The 25,484-nt window shown below is 35.0% G+C and overlaps 1 protein-coding gene across 1 annotated transcript in view; it reads right to left on the bottom strand.

Annotated features, from left to right (window-relative positions):
* Positions 1–25,484, bottom strand: part of LOC106065456 (uncharacterized) — a 69,736-nt gene that overhangs the window by 6,314 nt on the left and 37,938 nt on the right. The window contains exons 8-20 of the mRNA XM_056025791.1: positions 23,101–23,255; positions 20,307–20,521; positions 18,974–19,179; positions 16,758–16,899; positions 16,121–16,275; positions 14,618–14,729; positions 12,196–12,375; positions 10,826–11,020; positions 9,891–10,033; positions 7,716–7,796; positions 6,940–7,129; positions 5,846–5,968; positions 4,935–5,124 (exon numbers count right to left, since the gene is read on the bottom strand). Coding sequence (XP_055881766.1) covers positions 4,935–5,124; positions 5,846–5,968; positions 6,940–7,129; positions 7,716–7,796; positions 9,891–10,033; positions 10,826–11,020; positions 12,196–12,375; positions 14,618–14,729; positions 16,121–16,275; positions 16,758–16,899; positions 18,974–19,179; positions 20,307–20,521; positions 23,101–23,255 — 2,087 coding nt within the window. The remainder of the gene's footprint in view (positions 1–4,934; positions 5,125–5,845; positions 5,969–6,939; positions 7,130–7,715; positions 7,797–9,890; positions 10,034–10,825; positions 11,021–12,195; positions 12,376–14,617; positions 14,730–16,120; positions 16,276–16,757; positions 16,900–18,973; positions 19,180–20,306; positions 20,522–23,100; positions 23,256–25,484) is intronic.

The raw sequence follows: 25,484 nt of genomic DNA, 5'->3' as shown, positions 1-25,484 counted from the left end.
TCTTACTCTAACAAGGTATCTGTCTTACTCTAACAAGTTATCTGTCTTACTCTAACAAGGTATCTGTCTTACTCTAACAAGGTATCTGTCTTACTCTAACTTGGTATCTGTCTTTCTCTAACATGGTATCTGTCTTACTCTAACAATGTATCTGTCTTACTCTAACAAGGTATCTGTCTTACTCTAACTTGGTATCTGTCTTACTCTAACTTGGTATCTGTCTAACTCTAACATGGTATCTGTCTTACTCTAACATGGTTTCTGTCTAACTCTAACATGGTATCTGTCTTACTCTAACAAGGTATCTGTCTTACTCTAACAAGGTATCTGTCTTACTCTAACTTGGTATCCGTCTGACTCTAACTTGGTATCCGTCTGACTCTAACATGGTATCCGTCTTGCTCTAACAAGGTATCTGTCTTACTCTAACTTGGTATCTGTCTTACTCTAACTTGGTATCTGTCTTAATCTAACAAGGTATCTGTCTTACTCTAACATGGTATCTGTCTTACTCTAACAAGGTATCTGTCTTACTCTAACTTGGTATCTGTCTTACTCTAACTTGGTATCTGTCTAACTCTAACATGGTATCTGTCTTACTCTAACATGGTATCTGTCTTACTCTACCAAGGTATCTGTCTTACTCTAACTTGATATCTGTCTTACTCTAACTTGGTATCTGTCTAACTCTAACATGGTATCTGTCTTACTCTAACATGGTTTCTGTCTAACTCTAACATGGTATCTGTCTTACTCTAACAAGGTATCTGTCTTACTCTAACAAGGTATCTGTCTTACTCTAACTTGGTATCTGTCTTACTCTAACATGGTATCTGTCTTACTCTAACAATGTATCTGTCTTACTCTAACAAGGTATCTGTCTTACTCTAACTTGGTATCTGTCTTACTCTAACAAGGTATCTGTCTTACTCTAACAAGGTATCTGTCTTCTTATATATTCAACAGTACACATGACCCAATAGTCTTTATTTGTTATTTTGAAAATCGTGCATTAAGTTGTTATTTTTAAATTATGAAGCCTACTTCTATATACCGTACTTTCAACACAACATTTAGTTTAATAAGTTTATATTATTGACTGAAAATTAGCTCATGGCAATATTATATGCATTTTGTTGACATACAGATTCATTCTCATCCTAGTAATGCCAGATCGATGCGATGTTATTACAATATGCATGTCAGGTTAGTCCTTTAAAATGGTCCTAATATCCTAACAATGGAAATGCTATAGAAGGATCCTAGGTATCACCTACAAAGACCGCATCACAAATTCAGAGATTAGAAACAGGATTACAACGGAACGTAGGTCAAAGTAGCACTAACTAAAACATTATGGCCATATCACAAGGTCTTCAGGACTTGCAAAGACCTTCCTACAGGGAGCAGTACCAAAATAAGGAATAAGAGGCAGACGGAGAAAGTAATGGGAAGACAACATCAAAGAATGGCCGGGTCTGTTGAAATAACTTCTATAGAAGGCAAAACACAGACAGGAAGGGAGAAAAACGGTCAACAGAAAATTTGTGATGCGTCAGCGGTACCACAGACTGAGGGATAGGTCAAGGTGAAGATGAAGGTGAAGGTCACTGTTTCTAATTTGCATTCCGAAAGTTAATCGGAACATGAAACTCTTGGCCTTTCATTAGTCGTGACAGGTCCCTCATGTTGTCTGTTACTTGACTGTATTCATGATATGCCTCTCATATTGTCTGTTATTTCACTGTATTCATAATATGCCTCTCATATTGTCTGTTATTTGACTGTATTCATGATATGCCTTTAATATTGTCTGTTATTTGACTGTATTCATGATATGCCTCTCATATTGTCTGTTATTTCACTGTATTCATGATATGCCTCTCATATTGTCTGTTATTTGACTGAATTCATGATATGCCTTTAATATTGTCTGTTATTTGACTGTATTCATGATATGCCTCTCATATTGTCTGTTATTTCACTGTATTTATGATATGCCTCTCATATTGTCTGTTATTTGACTGTATTCGTGATATGCCTTTAATATTGTCTGTTATTTGACTGTATTCATGATATGCCTTTCATATTGTCTGTTATTTGACTGTATTCATGATATGCCTCAGATATTGTCTGTTATTTGACTGTATTCATGATATGCCTCAGATACTGTCTGTTATTTGACTGTATTCATGATATGCCTTTAATATTGTCTGTTATTTGACTGAATTCATGATATTCCTCTCATATTGTCTGTTATTTGACTGTATTCATGATATGCCTCAGATATTGTCTGTTATTTGACTGTATTCATGATATGCCTCTCATATTGTCTGTTATTTGACTGTATTTATGATATGCCTCTCATAATGTCTGTTATTTGACTGTATTCATGATATGCCTCTCATATTGTCTGTTATTTGACTGTATTCATGATATGCCTTTAATATTGTCTGTTATTTGACTGAATTCATGATATTCCTCTCATATTGTCTGTTATTTGACTGTATTCATGATATGCCTCAGATATTGTCTGTTATTTGACTGTATTCATGATATGCCTTTAATATTGTCTGTTATTTGACTGTATTTATGATATGCCTCTCATATTGTCTGTTATTTGACTGTATTCATGATATGCCTTTAATATTGTCTGTTATTTGACTGTATTCATGATATGCCTTTAATATTGTCTCTTATTTGACTGTATTTATGATATGCCTCTCATATTGTCTGTTATTTGACTGTATTTATGATATGCCTCTCATATTGTCTGTTATTTGACTGTATTTATGATATGCCTCTCATATTGTCTGTTATTTCACTGTATTTATGATATGCCTCTCATATTGTCTGTTATTTGACTGAATTCATGATATGCCTTTAATATTGTCTGTTATTTGACTGTATTCATGATATGCCTTTAATATTGTCTCTTATTTGACTGTATTTATGATATGCCTCTCATATTGTCTGTTATTTGACTGTATTTATGATATGCCTCTCATAATGTCTGTTATTTGACTGTATTCATGATATGCCTCTCATATTGTCTGTTATTTGACTGTATTCATGATATGCCTTTAATATTGTCTGTTATTTGACTGAATTCATGATATTCCTCTCATATTGTCTGTTATTTGACTGTATTCATGATATGCCTCAGATATTGTCTGTTATTTGACTGTATTCATGATATGCCTTTAATATTGTCTCTTATTTGACTGTATTTATGATATGCCTCTCATATTGTCTGTTATTTGACTGTATTCATGATATGTCTTTAATATTGTCTGTTATTTGACTGTATTCATGATATGCCTTTAATATTGTCTCTTATTTGACTGTATTTATGATATGCCTCTCATATTGTCTGTTATTTGACTGTATTTATGATATGCCTCTCATATTGTCTGTTATTTGACTGTATTCATGATATGCCTTTAATATTGTCTGTTATTTGACTGTATTCATAATATGCCTTTAATATTGTCTGTTATTTGACTGTATTCATGATATGCCTCTCATATTGTCTGTTATTTGACTGTATTTATGATATGCCTCTCATATTGTCTGTTATTTGACTGAATTCATGATATTCTTCTCATATTGTCTGTTATTTGACTGTATTCATGATATGCCTCAGATATTGTCTGTTATTTGACTGTATTCATGATATGCCTCAGATACTGTCTGTTATTTGACTGTATTCATGATATGCCTTTAAAATTGTCTGTTATTTGACTGTATTCATGATATGCCTTTAATATTGTCTTATTTGACTGTATTCATGATATGCCTCTCATATTGTCTGTTATTTGACTGTATTCATGATATGCCTTTAATATTGTCTGTTATTTGACTGTATTCATGATATGCCTCAGATATTGTCTGTTATTTGACTGTATTCATGATATGCCTCGGATACTGTCTGTTATTTGACTGTATTCATGATATGCCTTTAAAATTGTCTGTTATTTGACTGTATTTATGATATGCCTCTCATATTGTCTTATTTGACTGTATTCATGATATGCCTTTAATATTGTCTGTTATTTGACTGTATTCATGATATGCCTTTAATATTGTCTGTTATTTGACTGTATTTATGATATGCCTCTCATATTGTCTGTTATTTGACTGTATTCGTGATATGCCTTTAATATTGTTTGTTATTTGACTGTATTCATGATATGCCTTTAATATTGTCTCTTATTTGACTGTATTTATGATATGCCTCTCATATTGTCTGTTATTTGACTGTATTCATGATATACCTTTAATATTGTCCGCTTTTGTCAGTATTCATGACCTGCCTAGTAAAGTGTCCGTTTAAATGTTTCATTTACTACTGTCATTCTGTTTGTCATAAAGAAAACGTATGTACATAGTTCGCAGGTCAAGAGTTCAAGTAAATGTTACATTTTTCCTTCGACTAATGTTGTTGTTGTTGGGGTTGTCATGGCAATGAGATTACTATCACGTACATGAGGTTGCCGTCAAGTAAATGATATTTTTGTCACGTAAATTAGGTTGCTGTCATGTAAATAAGATTTCCGTCATGTAAACGAGGTTGCTGTCATGTAAACGAGGTTGCTGTCATGTAAATGGATTGTTGTCAAGTAAATGAGGTTGTCATGTAAATGAGGTCAATGTCATGTAAATGAGGTTGCTGTCATGCAAATGATGTTTCTTTCATGTAAATAAGGTTGCTGTCATGTAAATGAGGTCAATGTCATGTAAATGAGGTTGCTGTCATGTAAATGAGGTTGCTTTCATGTAAATGAGGTAGCTGTCATGTAAATGAGGTTGATGTAAATGAGGTTGCTGTCATGTAAATGAGGTTGCTGTCATGTAAATGAGGTTGCTGTCATGTAAATGAGGTTGCTGTTATGTAAATGAGGTTGCTGTTATGTAAATGAGGTTGCTATTACTTTGTATTGTTCTCCATCCACAAAACAGCACCAAGAACACCATTAGAAGTACTAGAAAGGCCAATACACCAACCACCACTGCTAGGGCGATGACCTGCGCTGAGGTGTCACTGGAACCACCGGAAACTGTTTTCTGTGTAGTGACCAATGATGATGGGGTATCGTCGTCATCAATACATTGTGGTATAGACTATTGAACAGAAGAAATAGTAATTTTTTTTTTAAAAAGTGGTAAACAAATATACATCAAGTTAGTGTGAGATGTGGTACTATACTTGATTCATGGAATCAAATGGTACTAAGTTTAAGTGTAAAGAAATATCTATGTTTTTCAGACATAATTCGAATAAAAAAGACAACTAAAATACACACGCAATGTCTAGTGGGAATTGGATTGAAAACGATAACCAAGAGAGATTGTGTAAAAAAAAACCACAAACTTGTAGGGCCCTGTGGGTCTTCTGTTTGGTTAGCAATGTAGTGAAGAAAGCAAGTTTTAATGTACAAAAGAATGTACAATAGATGTCGGACCAAGTAAAACACTACTGCAGTAGAAAATCTTTGTTATTTAATATGCATAGCGTCAGTAGTAGAACTTGAGCGCCTTCTTTTTGGTTGGCATGAGGACTTAATAAAATGTACTGTAATTGAATTTCGTATTTTACTTTTCTGATATTGACAATAAATAAGTATATACGGCTATAATATTTATTTATTTATATCTTCTTTTTTTTTAAATTTCTGGTCTATCTAGAGCCAGCGTACCATTAGAAAATTATATATGTATATATATATATATATATATATATATATATGTGTGTATATGTGTGTGTGTGTTTTTAACATGATGTGTGTTTATTCGCTGTTTCCCCGAGAAATAAAAGAAAAAAACGAGGGAGTTATCTCCTTACCGCACATTCTGAAAGACCAACGCAACTAGAAGTCAGACTGGACAACACAGTCCCCGAGTCATCATAAAATTTAAGAAGTGATGACGAGAAAGTCAATTGACCCTGACTACTGTAGTTACCAACCTGAAATTAAAAGTAAGATTTACAACTCAGGTACATAATAACATACATTGCTACATATTGCTAAATAAAAAAAAAATCTTAATAGGAGATTTTCACACAAGGATGGTCACAGTAATCTGATGTTTGTTTACATTTCATTCTTAAGATCAGATTTTTACAAAGTTTATTATCAATTTTCTCAGTCAAACTGTCTGGTACAAAATGTGTACACGTTAGTTCTCCCACACCCAATCTCAGATCAAGCTGACATTTCGTACAATTATTTCTTTTACAAGAATCAATAAACAAAATTAACCAATTAGTTAATTAATTCTTTGGCAATTAATTATTTTGTTTGGTATTTTGAACAAAGGAAAGAAATTTTACTTGACTCATAAGATGGTATAAGTTGAGTTTCATCTAAAATGAGCTAAAATTGCCCTAAACAAAAACAATGGTAAAATATTTCTAATCGCACAGATTTATTACTGTTGGTCTAGAGTTTAGATTTATTATAAATTTAAATAAATGACTTATCCATATTAATTATTACAATTACAGCTAATACAAGCTTTCGTCTTTTTAAAGTATATATATATATATATTTTTATTTTTTTTGTATTTTCCTTTTTAGGCTCTAAGTCTAAGCACTTAAATTCAGTAAGATAGAAAAAGAAGAAAAAACAGTATGTAGAGATGTTCGGGCGATGTAATAACTCCTGTGAAAATGAAAAGAAGAAAATCAGGTTGGAAATTGAGAAAGTCAAGCGCGTAAATTAAAAGATCCCTACTCTAAATCTACACACCGTTTCTGGACAAAAAATAAACTCAGAATAACCACTGGTGTGTTTGGGACACGATTCCAACATGAACAAGCAAGCACTTTGGTTATTGTTAGTATTAGTATATAATGTCCTTATAATGTCCTACCTTCCTAGTACCCTATGGTGTTTCCCCCAGGTGTTAAAATAAGGTCAACTCGACTGACTTACCTTTACGTAACCATAAGTGTTGTCCCCCTGTTGCTGGATGTTATAGATATAAAAACCGCTGGAGCCATCGCCGTCCTTTGAAAAGGGATAAAACTCATTGTTATGGATGTCCTTGAACTTGACAGTCCTGATTTTATTCGTCAGTTCTACGGGGTCGTATGGCATTCCTTTAAGGTCATCTTTCATGGCTCTACAGGTTGTTCATATAAGAAATGGTTAATTATAATATAAGTTTATAATTGGTGTATAACAGTAAAAAAAAATAGATGAGCTAACACAGGGTGTAGGGGCAGATTTATGGATGTTTGTAAATGAGATTTTCGAAACTCTGCATTATAAACAGCGTAATGTTAATTTTTAGTGTCGATCATTATTTCCGAACAGAGGACTGTTGAGCTCTGTACACGATGTGTTAATAAAATATTTATTCACGAAAGTCTTTAGCTTATAAAATAAATGAATAGAATACTGTATAGTTGTTAAAGGGACAGGTGCGTTTAGGCTACACTCTCCTTATGTATAACGCCTTTGAATATTGTTTCTTTATTGTTATTTAGGTACGAAAGAGTCACATCCCTTCGATTATATATTACCAGGGCATGTATGTGAACAATACGGATTGGGGAGTAGGTCTGAGTAGGACAAAAGAAGTTTTGTGGGTGCACAAATGGATTCACAAGTCAAAAAGTGAATGATTGGAAATATATTTTGCCTAAGCGCAAGAAAAAAACAACAACTTGACAGTAGATTAAAAGATGGGATAGTGAGGAGCTTACTTTAGGGCCAGTCCAGCACTCAGTGTGGCCAAAGTTGCGTGGATAATCACTGGAGACGCAAAAATGGTTGAATTCTGTTCGCTGTAAAGTATATAATGTATATTGAAAATAAAACTTACAATCGATATCATGTTAATCTATGCTTTTCACCAAACACTTTACTTACACTAAAAACATGTATAAAAATTGTTGATTTTTCAGAAAATGTGGACAGCTGCATAGGACATATCACTCTTGCTGCTAAGTGGTATGTATTTGACTTAAGGATCTCTATGTGTGTTCACACGTAACTTTGACTTTTTAAAAACTCACTGCTGATTTTTATAATTAAACCTAAATTTTATTGTTAAAAATTAATTACCATAAGAATATTTTCAAGCAGGCATGATCCTAAATAATGTCATCTCATTACTTACTGAAATTAAACACATTTAGGCTAAAAAAACAACATCTATTTGTCAAAGATTGGATGCTATTCAGAAAAGTAAACATTTATGTATAAAAGATTGGACGCTTTTCAAAAAAGTAAACCTCTAGATACAAAAAGATTGGATGCTATTCAGAAAAGTAAACATTTATATGTAAAAGATTGGATGCTATTCAGAAAAGTAAACATTTATATGTAAACGATTGGATGCTATTCAGAAAAGTAAACATTTGTATGTAAAAGATTGGATGCTATTCAGAAAAGTAAACATTTGTATGTAAACGATTGGATGCTATTCAGAAAAGTAAACATTTATATGTAAAAGATTGGATGCTATTCAGAAAAGTAAACATTTATATGTAAACGATTGGATGCTATTCAGAAAAGTAAACATTTATATGTAAACGATTGGATGCTATTCAGAAAAGTAAACATTTATATGTAAACGATTGGATGCTATTCAGAAAAGTAAACATTTATATGTAAAAGATTGGATGCTATTCAGAAAAGTAAACATTTATATGTAAAAGATTGGATGCTATTCAGAAAAGTAAACATTTATATGTAAACGATTGGATGCTATTCAGAAAAGTAAACATTTATATGTAAACGATTGGATGCTATTCAGAAAAGTAAACATTTATATGTAAACGATTGGATGCTATTCAGAAAAGTAAACATTTATATGTAAACGATTGGATGCTATTCAGAAAAGTAAACATTTATATGTAAAAGATTGGATGCTATTCAGAAAAGTAAACATTTATATGTAAACGATTGGATGCTATTCAGAAAAGTAAACATTTATATGTAAAAGATTGGATGCTATTCAGAAAAGTAAACATTTATATGTAAACGATTGGATGCTATTCAGAAAAGTAAACATTTATATGTAAAAGATTGGATGCTATTCAGAAAAGTAAACATTTATATGTAAAAGATTGGATGCTATTCAGAAAAGTAAACATTTATATGTAAACGATTGGATGCTATTCAGAAAAGTAAACATTTATATGTAAACGATTGGATGCTATTCAGAAAAGTAAACATTTATATGTAAACGATTGGATGCTATTCAGAAAAGTAAACATTTATATGTAAACGATTGGATGCTATTCAGAAAAGTAAACATTTATATGTAAAAGATTGGATGCTATTCAGAAAAGTAAACATTTATATGTAAACGATTGGATGCTATTCAGAAAAGTAAACATTTATATGTAAAAGATTGGATGCTATTCAGAAAAGTAAACATTTATATGTAAACGATTGGATGCTATTCAGAAAAGTAAACATTTATATGTAAAAGATTGGATGCTATTCAGAAAAGTAAACATTTATATGTAAACGATTGGATGCTATTCAGAAAAGTAAACAACTAAGAGATGTGATTAAAATATGATCTAATCATTCTGGCTGATAGGATTCCCTTTGAACAGTTAGAGGTCCAATTAGAGGTCTAGTTAAAGGTCGGAGAAGATCCAATCTCTCATTCCTTTTCTCTTGGTGAACTCTTTCCCTTTCATCAATGGTGAGACTGGAACTCAAGAAAACCCTTCTAGACCCTCTAGACATTATTCAAAAAAAACAAACATCTTGTGACTCCCTAATAGACTATATGAGATTGAAGAATGTAGTTAACTAATATTCAAACAAACATGTTCACAGCTTTAATATATCAATAAAATGATAACAAACCAAACATTGACACTGATGAAATGTTTGAACTAAAATACTTTTTCCCTCACCCAAGACTTGTTCGTTGTGGACATGCCTTGCCATAAATATTACTGAAACTTCCTGGCAAATTACATTGAAAGTATTGCTGCCAAAAATTTCTCATCCAATCATTTGTCAAATTGGCATAGGGGTCCATCTGAACAAGACTCTTCTGTACAAAAAAAAAACATGAGTTCAGAACACATTAGTAAGGTTAAATTTTAAAAATATTTGTTTTTGCTCACAATTAAGATTTTTAACATTCATTTGTTTGTCCTTTCAAATAATTAGATATTAAATATAATACATTAGATAACGTAGAAGCCATTATTTTGTCATCGCTGAAGAAGTGAGTCTTTGCAATTATTTTTACTAAACAAAATCTTTCTCTTAAAATCTGTGATGATGTCCACTAACATAATATGAGTCCTTCATCAATATATTTTCGTACCCTGCCCGTTACCATTCCACGTTGTCCTGCGGGAGGTTTGGACTTGGAAGGAATTTCCCAAACATGTCAAACAGTTTACAAGCAACCAAGTTTTCTAGCCCATTTCTAAGCTGTATTCTTTTTTTATTTGCAATAACTATGGGCATTGGATAAGAGCACCAAGTAAGTAATACAATATATATAGAATATGACGAATCAAGCCATCAGAATCGCGGCTCTACAATGTAGTAAGACGTTTTATAAATAGTTAGTCCATTGGGATTCATTGATGGTCACTATCGACATCAAGTTGGATGAGGGCTTAACATTCAGTTATCTCATTAATTATTATCTATATGGTATTATTCTTTGAATAGGATTGCAAATCTTTCTCTTATCTTATTAAATAACGAGTCAGTGAATATCTTTCTTGCTCCTCTAGCTCTCTTTCTTCCCCTGTCTCTATTGTTAAAACTAACCATACTACTTGCTCAAATCTTCGCAATCTCCCTTGCTAAAACACATTGCTCTTACCTGTAGGACATTGCTGGCATTGTACTCCAGAGGCAGACCCAACACAATTGAGCCCCTGGCCTTTTCACCCCTGTTGTCCAAGAGGTCGTAGTCCACGCCCCAGGCCTCACTTCCAATAAAGGTAAACGTGTCCTGGTACTGGACAGCATTCAGCATGTTTGTTATGATTTGATTCACAGCCAACACAACAATGACCTAAAGATAAAGTTTCTGTGTATAGTTTGGTGTATTTTGGTGTATTTGTATTTTGTATATATATATATATATAAATATATGTTATAATAATATCTATTATAATATAAATTTAAATGTTTAGCAAATAAAATAGAGATCAATAAACAAGTCTCTTTGTTGTTGTTCAGATCTCACTTTTTTACACTTTTATATTTGCTCGAGGCCATACAGTCTGCTTCTAATGTGATCATTTCATAGTCACAACAGATATTCGCCAGTGAGTTCGAGAAGGACAGTTTTAAAGAAATATAAGCAAATATAAAAGATTTGAAAATTCGTATTATGTTATACAAAGCCCATTGGACACCCATCTTTACCGTAGCGTATTATTTTCATGAATATTGGTAAACACAGCTTAGAAAGAAACACCTTCTTGAAAGACAGACGTTACAGTTCCTGTTTTTATATATCGCGGTAACGGTGTCAGAGTTTTGGGAATAGGACAATCAATATAGTCAATAATAAAACTATTTAAGGCTTTCGTTGATTCCAATTATTAAACCTATCTATTCTTTATTACAACACCTCTATTAAAGTCAGAACTCTATGAAAAACGGCTCTAACGATTTGTCTAGAAATGTTAGAGTTAATGTATATCGCTGTGAAAAGAATAACTAGCTCGTAGGCCACAAGATGAAAACTTTAGCTTGACCGTTATCATTTTGCAGGTTAAAAAAAGTTAATTAAAATTTGGCAAGAGATCTATATCTAGGTCTAGATCCAACATCGGCTTTGAAAGGACTATCAGGTTTTTGAAATGACTATCGTTTTCGGGAATTTCTGAAGGCAAAGTTTTTCTGACTGCAGAGTTTAATCAATTAATGTTCAGGAACATTTAGCGTATCGTCTTCTGAGTCTAGATGTTAATGCGTAATACGTATCATTGAAATATTCTAACGTGTACTAGATCTATACATTCGCAGGATTCTTTCTCGGGGAGAAGGTGGAGATGCGGGATAAAATAATGTTCAATTGTTTTTATCTAACAATAGCTCAATAAGTTGCATAAAGAAGGTCTTGTCTTTTTAAAAAGTATTTTTAATGTTCTTCTTGTTTCAATCAACACTTACACTAACCCTAACCCTTACACTTACACTAACCCTAACACTTACATTAACCCTTACCCTAACACTTACATTCAGAAAATTATTGCGGTACTTGTTCATCCTGGCAGCCAATTCATTGGCAGGAGTGTTTTCATCAATTTCAAAGGCGACATCCATACAAATGCCTCCAGCGTCAGTCAATGAACGCAGCTGCTTGTACAAGTCTATGCCATAGACGCTCTTGTAGACAATTGCACCAACACGGGTAACCTTAAAAGTCAAGATTAGCGTACTAGTCAAACTTAAGGGAAGAACGTATACATTTTTCATGCATTAGTTTATAATTAAATCAGACTTGCACCAGACTTGCTGATCTCTGTCTCGACAGGTCTTGGAAACTAGAAATTCTCTACCTGCGTGTTGACATGTATGCACTACGCAAGACAGCAGGGTTTCTGTCCAGGGCTTTAGCGAGAGAGGATTTGAGCCTCTCAAGCCCTCACTCAACTGGAGTTTGATGATGATGATAATGAAATCACAACAATAATTGTAACAACTGGAAGTAAGAAGTAGGTAAAACTACAACTTTCCTTAAGTAAGAAAGATTATCTGCAGTGAAACATGAGTCGTGTTTAGGATCAGTGCTTTTTTTTTGTGACGGTACCTACCGATTGGGCGTATCGGCACCTTTTTCGATGTGGGTAAAAAATATTACTTTTCTTGTATTTTAACGTTTATTATTAATGTATTAAATTTGTCAAAATATGTAGGTCACAGCTGGGACATACTGCATTCCTCACTAATCTTCGGACTCGAGGACTAGCCTTATTATTATTAGTCGTTAGAAGTTAGGCAATCCATCAATGAGTACCGCACCTATTTTTTTTTAACAAAAAAAAGCACTGTTTAGGATAACGAATGAGACTGCAGCAAAGTATTAGTTTGGTTTATACTGAGACAATGAGTCTCAAAAGCTATTTTTTTCTTTTAAATAATTAACTAAACTGAAAGCTAACTTTTAAAAACAAAGTGCTAGACATACAAACTAGAAATCAAGATTTTTTTTTATCAAAGTAGAGTGTTGTAAAAGGAGATGGACTTGAAAAAAAATAGGCCTTTAAACATACAAACTTAAAACTATTGATCTTTTCCTTGTTAGTCTGTGATTAAAAAACTGAAAACGACGACAAGTCGGACACAGCGAGATGCATGTAGGCAAAAATAGAATTTAAAGACAGAAATATTTTTCTTGCATCTTTTTTTCCCTATTTATTTCCATTTCTTTCGTTCATGTGCTTAGTGTGCACCTATTTAGCCCCCACTGTTTTTGTGTTCTTTTTAAATCAAGATTATCAGCATCTCAATTACGTTCTACTAGTTCCCATACCACAATATTCCATCAGTCGATCTAGTAGAAAGAGCATTTGTTCTTTCATCAGTGCTTTTGAACTATACAGGCCAGTCTGTGCTTATTAATGTGTCAACATCTCATTTTATTGTGCGCAACTGAAAGCTATAATACCTGTATATATTCATGGATTACAGGAGAGCCGGCCTTAGCTATAGACAAACAAGGTAGCTGCCTAAAAGCCTTGCACAGGACTCCAAACAATTTTTTCTGATAAATTTGTCTCCAGTGTTGGACTATGTTTTAAATAAATGGCGTTATTTTATTTTTGTTTTGCTGTTCATTTTGTATATTTCTATTTGATTTAGGGCCAATATATTCACTTCGCCTAGAGCCTCCAATTATCTAATGCCATTTTTTTAAATGTCGGCCCTGCTTACCGATTGCATTTTTTTTAAAAAAAGGAAAAATACGTTTACGTTATGCAACATTGAGTGGTGTGTATATGGCTTTAAATACAAACTTATTTCTATTTCAGAAAGTCAATGTCTTGAAACACGTTTTTAAAAATTATTTTCTAAAGCTTGTATGTTGGTCTCATTTCTAAATTTGATTCTCGGTATTGTAGTATAACTGTGTGAAGTACTACCAACTCAAGAAAACATTAAGAAACTGGAACAAACACAAAATAGGGCAGTGAGATTCATAACAAACGAATATTCACATTTGACTAGAGTAACACCTTTAGTAAAATTAGAAAGCCTTCAGGAGAGAGAACTCAAAAGTAAAGTAGCAATTATACATAAAACACTGACCAATAATTTCCACATACAAAACAATACCTAATAAAATACTCAGAAAGACACAAAGATAAAGGCATATTCCTCATCCCATATGCAAGGACAAATTTGTACAAATACTCCTTCTTCCCTAGTGCTATTAGAGCATGGAATGGGTTGCCTGAGCCAGCCAGGAAAACCATTAACTTGACAAAATTTAAGTCATTGGTTAATATGCATGACTAGATGCATGACGATTAGGACGTAATCATCTTTTTTTTTTGAAGTAACGTCTGTATTATATAAGATAAGATACTGTCATTGTTTCAGTGAAGAGTTCCAGAGAGTGCAGTAGATTGATGTAACAACGCCATCGAAAGCTAACCTTAATGGCCTTCAGAACTTCGAAGATCGCTTTGGCTTGCACCACATCACTGCTGACAGTTCTTGAAAAGTAAGGATATCGTACCGAGTCAACAAGGGATGGATTGGTGGCACTGTGAAATGGACAATGGTGACATTTTTTTAAAAATAAGTAAAACAAGCAAAATAAATAAATAAATAAATAAATATATATATATATATATATATATATATATATATATATATATATATATATATATATATATATATAAAGGTGTGTTTAAGGGGAAAAACTGCACATGTAAAGCTATATACTGTACAATTTGTTTCCCTTTTCGATGATACAGAAAATATATTATCACTAATTAATTAGTTAAATAAATATTAATTTTTCTGTCACTTATTTTGTGTTAGGGACAATGAATAATTATGTAAGGTGAAATAAGAAATAAGGTGTACACAATGTGTACCAGACAGATAGAGTGAGTTGATATAAGATTTGTACAAATAGTTCAGACAATGTGATTGTACCTGTGTACATATTGAAAGTGTAAAGTGAATAGATTTATACAATATAAATGTTCCGATATGAAACTCTTTAGCTACTGTAAACTAAGTTTAACTCATGCACACCGCGACTGACCCAAAACTTTATCGATTGCCGTTCCTTTGAAACTAGAAGCTGCCTGGGGGGGGGGGAGAGAGAGAGGAGACATTCAGACCATAGGCCATTCCTAGGCTCTCTTCCTACGAGATGACCAAGAGTTGAAATAGCCCATAGTCGAGGTGACTCTTAGTCAAGATATCCCTTAGTTACAATGAGCTTAGTCGAGGTATCACATATTCCCAATGAGCTTAGTCGAGATATCCCATAGTCACAATGAGCTTAGTCGAGATATCCCATAGTCACAATGAGCTTAGTCGAGATATCCCAGAGTCACAATGAGCTTAGTCGAGATATCCCATACATAGTCACAATGAGCTTAGTCGAGCTGTATTAGTCTCTCCCCACTTCTCTAACATTTTGTGAAACATCTCATTGCGTCTAACATATTAGTCACTTACTGTCATACGAAGCAATGCATTTTGTAATAAATTCTAGACGCTAACATTTAGCGGTATGACATGTATATAAATAGCAAGGCACGACGTCATTTAGCAAGGCACTTAAACGGCACGTCTTTGTTTTAAAGAGCAAACAAATGCAATATAAACAACGTTGTCTGGCTTTGTTTTAGAGTAGTCCGACTAAGAATTATTTGGACTGGAACCTGGTTGTCAAGGTTGAAATTTGGTGTTGACTGGCTATTGCACTTTTGATCATTTATATTTCAGTGATGCTTTACATTCCTCTTCAGGCTCTTGGGGCGCTTCTATATGAAACGTGTGTCCTCACGAGGCTTGGTTCGGATACGATTTTTTATTTGAAGGAGAGGCGGTCCGTGACACGGATGTGGGAATTTTAGTTGACCTCCTGGCAGAAAATGGTTGGGCCCATTTGTTGTATACAAGAAGTCAAACTGACCTGTAAGATATGACTGGAATACCCAATGCTGTTAGAAAGGGCAAGATGGCCAAGGTTAGGGTGCTGGATTGGGCACCAATAAACACAGCAGTGTCACTTTGGCTAAACAGCTTTCCTGTGCTCCCGTCCACTATACTCATTTCTCCACTGAAAATCTGTAATATGACAACAGAAACTAAATAATGTTGACTAATAAATAGAATATATGTAGCTGATACAATGTATGTTAAACTTTGTGGCTATCGCAGTCCAGATTATACAATTTAAAAAAAAAAGATGCAACTATTGTTTCTCTGCTTCTCTTCTATGGTCTGCTCCGTTTTGTCCTATAGCAATAAGACTTATATTCAAGTCTGTTTACCTTCTTGTGTTCTACATAATAACTTAAGTTTAAGTCTGTTAGCCTTGATGTGTGAACATATTCGTTTAGTATATGTTTATTAACATTAATGTGAGAGCAAAATAGTCTCTGTAAAGGTTTATTGGCCTTTATATGCGATCCTACTAACTCTATTGTGATATTATCAGTACTTTTACTGTAACTGGCAGTAACAAGGCCTTGCTTTCACTTAAGGTTACTGCTATTGTCGTGATTTATTATTATAGAACCTGTATCAAAAGCAAAAAGTAACTTTACCTTTGATAGTAAATTGGTGACTCTGATTGGATTGTAACAATCGTCCATGATGAGGTAACCAAACTGTATTCCAGTAGTTTCTCTCAGATATGCCACAGCACTCATGAAAGCTACAGTCTCCAGGTAGTTCAAACTTTGATTTCTGTAAACGGATGTAAGGGAGAGAATTTTGTTATCAGGAGAATAGAAATAGATCTCAGAAAAAAAAGTTTGAAACAGCTAAAGCACTTTCCGTATAAAGTACCTGGTCAAAACATTGATTAAATTACACGTTATGTAAGGTTTTTATTGCCGGAAGTGGTAATGAATATAAACACTCAACTACACATACAATGCTTCCAATTACATTCGTATCAAAAGCCTCTGACTACCAGTCCAACTATTGGTCTCCATGTGTGGCTCAACCAGTCCAACTATTGGTCTCCATGTGTGGCTCAACCAGTCCAACTATTGGTCTCCATGTGTGGCTCAACCAGTCCAACTATTGGCCTCCATGTGTGCCTCAACCAGTCCAACTATTGGTCTCCATGTGTGGCTCAACCAGCCCAACTATTGGCCTCCATGTGTGGCTCAACCAGTCCAACTATTGGTCTCCATGTGTGGCTCAACCAGTCCAACTATTGGCCTCCATGAGTGGCTCAACCAGTCCAACTATTGGCCTCCATGTGTGGCTCAACCAGTCCAACTATTGGTCTCCATGTGTGGCTCAACCAGTCCAACTATTGGTCTCCATGTGTGGCTCAACCAGTCCATCTATTGGCCTCCATGTGTGGCTCAACCAGTCCAACTATTGGTCTCCATGTGTGGCTCAACCAGTCCAACTATTGGCCTCCATGTGTGGCTCAACCAGTCCAACTATTGGTCTCCATGTGTGGCTCAACCAGTCCAACTATTGGCCTCCATGTGTGGCTCAACCAGTCCAACTATTGGCCTCCATGTGTGGCTCAACCAGTCCAACTATTGGTCTCCATGTGTGGCTCAACCAGTCCAACTATTGGCCTCCATGTGTGGCTCAACCAGTCCAACTATTGGTCTCCATGTGTGGCTCAACCAGTCCAACTATTGGCCTCCATGTGTGGCTCAACCAGTCCAACTATTGGCCTCCATGTGTGGCTCAACCAGTCCAACTATTGGTCTCCATGTATGGCTCAACCAGTCCAACTATTGGCCTCCATGTGTGGCTCAACCAGTCCAACTATTGGCCTCCATGTGTGGTTCAACCAGTCCAACTATTGGCCTCCATGTGTGGCTCAACCAGTCCAACTATTGGCCTCCATGTGTGGCTCAACCAGTCCAACTATTGGCCTCCATATGTGGCTCAACCAGTTTAACTATTGGCCTCCATGTGTGGCTCAACCAGTCCAACTATTGGCCTCCATGTGTGGTTTAGATCTAGAGTAAGTTGGGGATGTAAAGGCGGTTGGTCTTTGTGCTGACTTCATGACAGCCTAGTTGACCATTGACTATAGAAAGGGGTTCTTCATCATTAACCAACTTAAAACGCAAAGTCTGAAAGGGATACACTGTTAAGTTATTCAATGCAGACGTATTGATATGTTTGTGATAGTAAATAGTGATGGTAAAATTATAAAAAACTTTGATAGATAACAAAATCTTAAAATCAATTTAAGAAATATAATATACAGGGCCTTGAAGCCAGTACATCTATAGACATTTAACAAGAGACAAATGTGTAGGCTATTTAATTGTTCTAGAAATTTAATTCGTCAATTGTTACGTTTCTTTACAAACATTATCGATGTAAGGTTTATGTACAAATTTTCATTTTCTCTAATACAACTTTTTCATTTTCGTTCATTTGTGACACACGTTGCTATTAATAATAGCAATGCGTTATTGGTAAAAGTAGAGTAATAAATAATGGGACCTCACATTGGTAGAAAACGATGTGGACTACAGCGAAAATATAGCCGTAGTCTGCACTATGTGGCGACAACATAGAAAACAAAGAAAACTATGGACAGCGAAAATGCATTGGTTTCAGCTCTGGGAGCAATACAACTATCGTTTTACAGGATGAACTATAGTACTCTACGACAGAAAGAGGTTAACAATTAACCAATAAATAAATGATATTTATTGTTGATAGGAATCGCAGCTAGTTGTACACAGAGGACACATGTAACTGAACGTCAAATAAACATTTAAATTCCTAAGTCATAAGTTATTATATAATTCAATTAACCTTGACCTACTTGTATTTCCCACAGCCAAATCTGTCACGGGTCGACTGCCAATGGATTGAAAAAAGGCCAACCAGAACGGGTGTGCCGTGGGAGTAGATGTAGTCGATGTTGCCGATGGCTGCACACTCTTGACACAGACTTTTGCACTGAGACGGTTTCATAATGGTCTTGAAGTTGTCTTGTATAGATAGCTTACCATTATTACAGGCCCCGATCTGAAATATATACTTACTTTGTTGTTGAATGTGTAACATTAGCCTACATTTAGATAAGACTGCAATAGGATTTTCTAAGTTTCCATTATTAAACAGCCAGACAGTAACTGTCAAACATTCAATGAAGATATGACTATCGCCCGTTGATTTGCTCCCAGGCTATATTCTGTTTATTTTTGCTCTAGACCCCTTCCATTTTTCTTTCTTAAAACAATAGGATGAGATTAAGTTAAACGCTTCCCAATGCATTCCATTGACCTGCTAACTCTAACATATATTAGGCCTACGTTGACTTGGACCAGCCTGTAAATCCTATCTCTCCACCCCTACAGCTCTCCTACTTAGCCAATAAGGTCCTGGGAATACTATATCATTTTTATCTGCCTTCCTTTTTATTCGCCCCGCCAACTCCCCGCTCCTCAAAACACTTGAATGTCAGTATCTGTTACATCTAATTGCACGGTCCGCTGAACAATGCCACCCCTCTCAAACACGTATGCCACTGCTTTAAATACCATCAGTTGTTTGTTGTTTCTTTTAATCAGTGCTAAAAATCATCTCAGGATAGAGGTTATAAATTCCTTTTTAACTCTATATAGATCGAATAATTAAAAATTAAATTGTGTGAAAAATTCTCGTTAACTGTGGGCCACAGAAACAGATGACCTTGACATCATCTCCCCATAGATAGCTTGGCACGAAAGGGGAATTTTACTTTTGTATTTTATTTTTTTTAACTACCTTATTGCTGTAAAATGTAAAATTATGACTTATATCATAATTGGGGCGTGATGGCTGAATGTTAAAATGTTGACTTCCAAATAGATAAAGACTAGAATTTTGAATTTCGGGATTTTTAGGACGCCCCAGAGTCCACCCAACTCTACTGGGTACCTAACATTACTTGAGAATGTAATGACTTTTAAATCATCTGCCTTATAGATCACAATCTCTGAAAGGGGAACTTTTTTAGATTTACAAATGTTGAGCAGGAAGTAATTAAAGTAAATCAGAATTTAAACTTTTGTATATTCCAATTTTGTTATAAAAGTTTTAGACAATATCTAAAAATAATTCATTTATCTCTTTGCAATGTTTGGTTCATTTGAGAATTAGTGGCATCTTACTTGAGAAAATGTCGATTGGTCAGTGTTGACTTTGATCGAATACAGACACTCGCGTTGACCAATGACTTCCAAGTCTTTATTTACGTCTGCTAAATAGCGGTCGGTAAATTCCTTTGGTCGGTACACTGGATCTATCACTGAGTAGTTTAACTTTTGAAGTGGCATGATAGTTAGTCCTGTCTTGAGAATCTCTTGGAGTCTTGGGCAAACAGTTGCTGAAAATGTCGATTACGACATTATAGTTCTGTCGTTTAAATTTACATTTTGAGAGAGAGGGGGGAAACAGAGAGATTGAGAGAGAAAGGGGGAGCAGAGAGAAAGGGGGAACAGAGAGAAAAGGGGAACAGATACAGAGAGATTAAAAAGGGGAACAGAGACAGAAAGTTGGAACAGAGAGAGAGAAAGGGGGAAATTTAAACCAAAAAAAAAAATGTACAAATCACTGTTTCCTACGAGAGAAGTTAAAAAACTAAATACAAGTTATATTACCAAGCACTGCATATACTTTCTTAAACTGATTATGACATTCAACTGTTCTTTTGTTTTAAAATATTCAATTTTAATAACTTCAAACTTTGTATCACTCGGCGGATAGTAGCGGTATTTTTCTAAACTACAAACCAATTAGCTACAATTTCTTTTAATTCAGCTGTTTCCCTTTTCTTTCTATTTATCACTAAATGTAGATCTAGATCTTAGAACCGAAAGTTCTAAATCTAGATCTAGTCTACATGTTACTCTAGATTGCCCTTGGTCTAGGCTGCACCGAGAAACCGATTTAATCTCACTTCTGTTCATTCGAATAAGGGGGAAAAGAGATCTGAACTGACTGAAAGAGATATTTGTGCAGCGATACTCTCAGGTCACTATATGCTAATGTTAAGTCCAATTACTAACTGGCGGTCTTTTTACGTGATACATAACGGGTTTATATAAGGCTTCTTCACGGTAAAAAGCTTCTACCTCACCTAATTCGAAGTTAGCTCATTCAGTTTAAATTTTCAGAATGAGTCGGATATATTTGCTTCACTTTCAATGGTAACGTCAAACATAGGTTCGTACCCAATGGAAAGATGAAAAAAATACATACTATTGCTTATGGTCCTGAATAAGCTCAGATATGACTATCGCCAAGGAACAGAAAAGTTATCCTTCTGCAATTTTTATTAAGGTTTTTATTAAGTCAGACAGTCTGTCTGTCTGGGACACATTTTTACACTTTTTTTTTTCGCACCTTGCATTCTCGGATCAAATTGAAATTTTGCAAAATTAATCATAGCCGATGACAGTACATGAATAAATCAAAATAAAACCAATTAGTTAATCAGTTTTGTTTTATACAGAAAAGGGAGTTAAACTTTACAGTATTGAGATATATGACTGATATTTGTGTGTGTGGTTCTTCCCCTTAGACAAAATGTGTTTTTAAACAAGAAAATATAAAAAACACCATGAGTTGGCTACAGTTTCTGCCACTTCTAATTTATCAGGAATCTCGCTCAAAGTGTCGTGGTTGACGGGACAGTGTCAAGGACGTTAAGGATCTGTTCTAGGCCCAGTATTTTTCCCTACGTATACGTAACCAACCAGCGGTGTCCTACAGCCAACTGGCTTCTTATACCACTTATTTGCCCATTCTTCTCAGTTACACGATTCCTCTGTACCTTCAGAGGTATCGTATCTGGTAGCAAAAATCGGTGGTACTGTTGCAAGGGTGAACAATTAGATGGTTAAGAACCCGCTCAAAATGAACAAGACAAAAATAATTAAGATTGGCACTCGGAACAACATCACAAAAGTCGAGAGCACAGATTCCTTTTTGATCACAAACTGCCATGTTCCTTAAGTCCATGTAGTGCGGAATCTTGGAGTTTTCTTTGACTCAACTCTATCTTTCGACCCACACATACGTCAGCTCTGCAAGGGTCTTTATTTGCAGCTGCGAAGATTAGGCCAGATCTGACCATATTTAACAATGGAGTCAACACAAAAAAAACCTAGCTTAGGCATTCATACTCCCTACCGTAACGCCGTGCTAGCAGGTAGACCCGATGACTAAATCGCCAAGCTGCAACGAATTCAGAACAATTTTGCACGAATGGTCCTACGGAAAACAAGATGCGATTCTGCTACTGTTCTCTTGCACACATTCCATTGGCTTCCCTTGAAAGCAAGAATCGACTACAAGAAGGCTACACTTTGTCATCAGTACATCTACACTAAAGAAATCTCCTTTTACCTTAGCAAACCTCAGAGAACCCAGTAATCCACGAACTCAACGCTTCTAGTGATGCCACGTTTCTCCATCAAATGTTACGGTTTGGCTTTTCAGTGTATGGACAAAAGGTTTGGAACTAACTCATCATTGATCTCAGACAGACATGTTTCACAAGATTCAAGAAGAGCATTAGGACCTATCTATAAAACTTTTTTTTTATTTGTTTGTCATTTTGTTATGTTATCACAGCGCAATGATCCTACATTATGTTTGTTAAACTATTATTATCATTATTATTAGTGCCTACGTGCTGAAATACCCGAAGACGTTTAGTCTGTTCAAAATAACAATATCCTCGTTCTCTAGCCAAATTTAAATTTAGTTATTTTTTACACTTTGAAACTAACTATAGTTTTCCCAGCTTGAATTCTTTTTCCAACTGTATACATCAACTGTATGCATCAACTGTCAAATTTCTAGGCTAATCATTGGAGCTGTTTTCGAGATCCGTGTCCAGGTTCCATAGATGTTTCCACAAAGTTACGCGTTGAATGGAGGTATTATAATAAAACTTACTTGAATCATGGCATACTTCTGCATGAATGTTTCTTAGCCAGTTGGCTAAAAAGTAGATAGAATCTAGCGTAGCAGACAGGTAATTGTTGGATGCAGACAGACTTCGAATATTACAACCTTTTAAACTTGCTCTGGTGAAATTGTAGCCTGGGCATCTGTCATAAGAAAAATGGTAGAAAGGCTCAGAAAAAATGTAAATAACAAAAAATAAAATTTAATATTTGGAGCAAAAAATAATAATTTTCGATCTACAAATAAACCTAGAATAGTAGAATAGTGTATTTGGTATATGTAAAAAAAAAAAGATATTGTAAAGTAACTGAATATAATTTGGCTACTCTTTAGAACGAATAATTTGACGAAGAATATTATTCAATATATAAAAGAGTGTCGTGCAGAAAGGAAATATAAAAAGTCATATTAAAAGACTGGATAAGATATAATATGAAAGATAAGATCATTCTATTCCATTTTTAGGCGGCTACTGACCGAGAGGAGTATTTTTGGTCGGGAGTGACTGCACAAAAGGATTTAGCAAAGCAAAAGCGATAGTGAAATCAGTGAGACTATTGGGTAATTTTCAATAACTAAAAATAGCAATCTAAAAAATACTCAAATAAACGTAAATAAGCGTAGAGCACCTATGTCGTGTACATAATATTGTTACGATCTTCTCAATCAGGCCTTCTGCAAACACCACTTAACTACACAAAACAGCACATCTAACTCAAGAATTTGACAACAAGAGCTTCAAGTAACAAAGTGGCGGTTTAATTTACAAATACATCGACAGCCAATTCAACACAATTGGCTACATCAATTCAAATGCTTTCTTGAACTTAACAGAACTGCCTAACGAAACATTACTAGTCTCTCTAGCTCGTACAGCTACATCTTCGAGGACTCAAGGTACCACAAGTCCTTACTGCCTTGCTGTCCTGGACTCAACTGTCCTTTTAAACACACTGTCTCTCGACCGTGAAGGCTCTTGATCACATGACCACAACACAGATCATACTTGCGTGAACTAGCAGTACTGTCCCTTGTCTATCGACAGCCGTTGATCCGTTGACATGTGTGATTGGACTGAGTCGTGTGTATCAGTAGGCCGCACACAAATTAACCCTTTCAGTCCGCCACTAGAGTTACAATTTTATAATATTTTATTGCAGTGGCTGCCTACCAACAGCGGCTTGATAAGCAATGAGCTGCCGATCTTTTAGACAAACCCAAAAGCCAAACTGGCATTATTACCTAATGCACGCTCTCCTACCAGACGCTAGACACTTTGGTTTGACACGTTGATACCTGGGACAATTTAGCCTAAGAGAGAGGTATGCACGCAGAAGATCAAACCAGACCGTAATGATGAGTAGCCACAGTTCCATCGTGATAAACAGGTCATCCTAGCCCAATTCAGATTCTGACACTGCCCAAAAATGCACCTACTTTGGGGGATTTATAGAGAATTTTGACTTACGATGTCGCCCCTGCAAGGGAGGACGATGAAATAGTAAACCACATTTTCTTAGAATGTCGCGCACTGTAAGGGACAATGTTTTGAGAAAGAGAACAGTACATGACTATGGTCAGGTTATTCCTTGTACGAGAACTTTAGTTTCTTTCATGTGCTATACAATATTAGTCCCAGTACGTTGTGTCGGAAAGGGAAGTCAGATAAGTTAATTTTCGGAAAGGCAAAGTCTTCACTACAAAACGTGAAGGCAATAAAGAAGTTCGGGAGTTTAACCACTAAATACTCTTTCGAATCCATGGAAGTAGCTGGTTCACCACCCCCGAAATGAAATCCCCCCATAAGGGGTGACTGATTTTTTGCTTTAATTTTCTTTATTTTTGGTGAGATTTTAATATTAAAACATCACTTGCCCCAGCGCAGCCAAGTGGGGGTTTGAGTTTAAAATTTCCTACCAGGGGGGTTTGCATATAAAACCAAAAAAATAATGCAAACGAAAATCCCGTAATTCCAAGTGCATAGCCAAGGTGAATTTGTATTTTAAAACTCTCTCCAAATTTTTTTTTACGATAGAACCCCCTCTTCAATATAATACATATAAGACTAACTAAAGCGTACATCAGTCACTAGATTCTATGAGAGTAGCCAAGAGGGGTTTTTTGTTTAAGTCCCCCCCCCCAAAAGAGCTTCAAGTTAAAACCCCATCTAGAGGGTTTTGAGTTTAAAACCCCCGTCCAGCGGGGTTTAAGGCAAAAATTACCTCTTCAATACTTAAAAAAAAGGAAATTACACACTCAAAATTCTATGAGCGTAACCCATTACTACGCTCATAGAAGTTTGAGTTTATAGTTTGCTTTTTTTTTTAAATTGAAGAGGTGGTTTGTATGTTCAAATCCCGCTGGAGGGGGGG

The sequence above is a fragment of the Biomphalaria glabrata genome, chromosome 4 (genome assembly GCF_947242115.1).
Source record: "Biomphalaria glabrata chromosome 4, xgBioGlab47.1, whole genome shotgun sequence".
Taxonomy (NCBI): Eukaryota; Metazoa; Mollusca; class Gastropoda; family Planorbidae; genus Biomphalaria; species Biomphalaria glabrata.
This window is presented reverse-complemented; position numbering and strand designations above follow the sequence as displayed.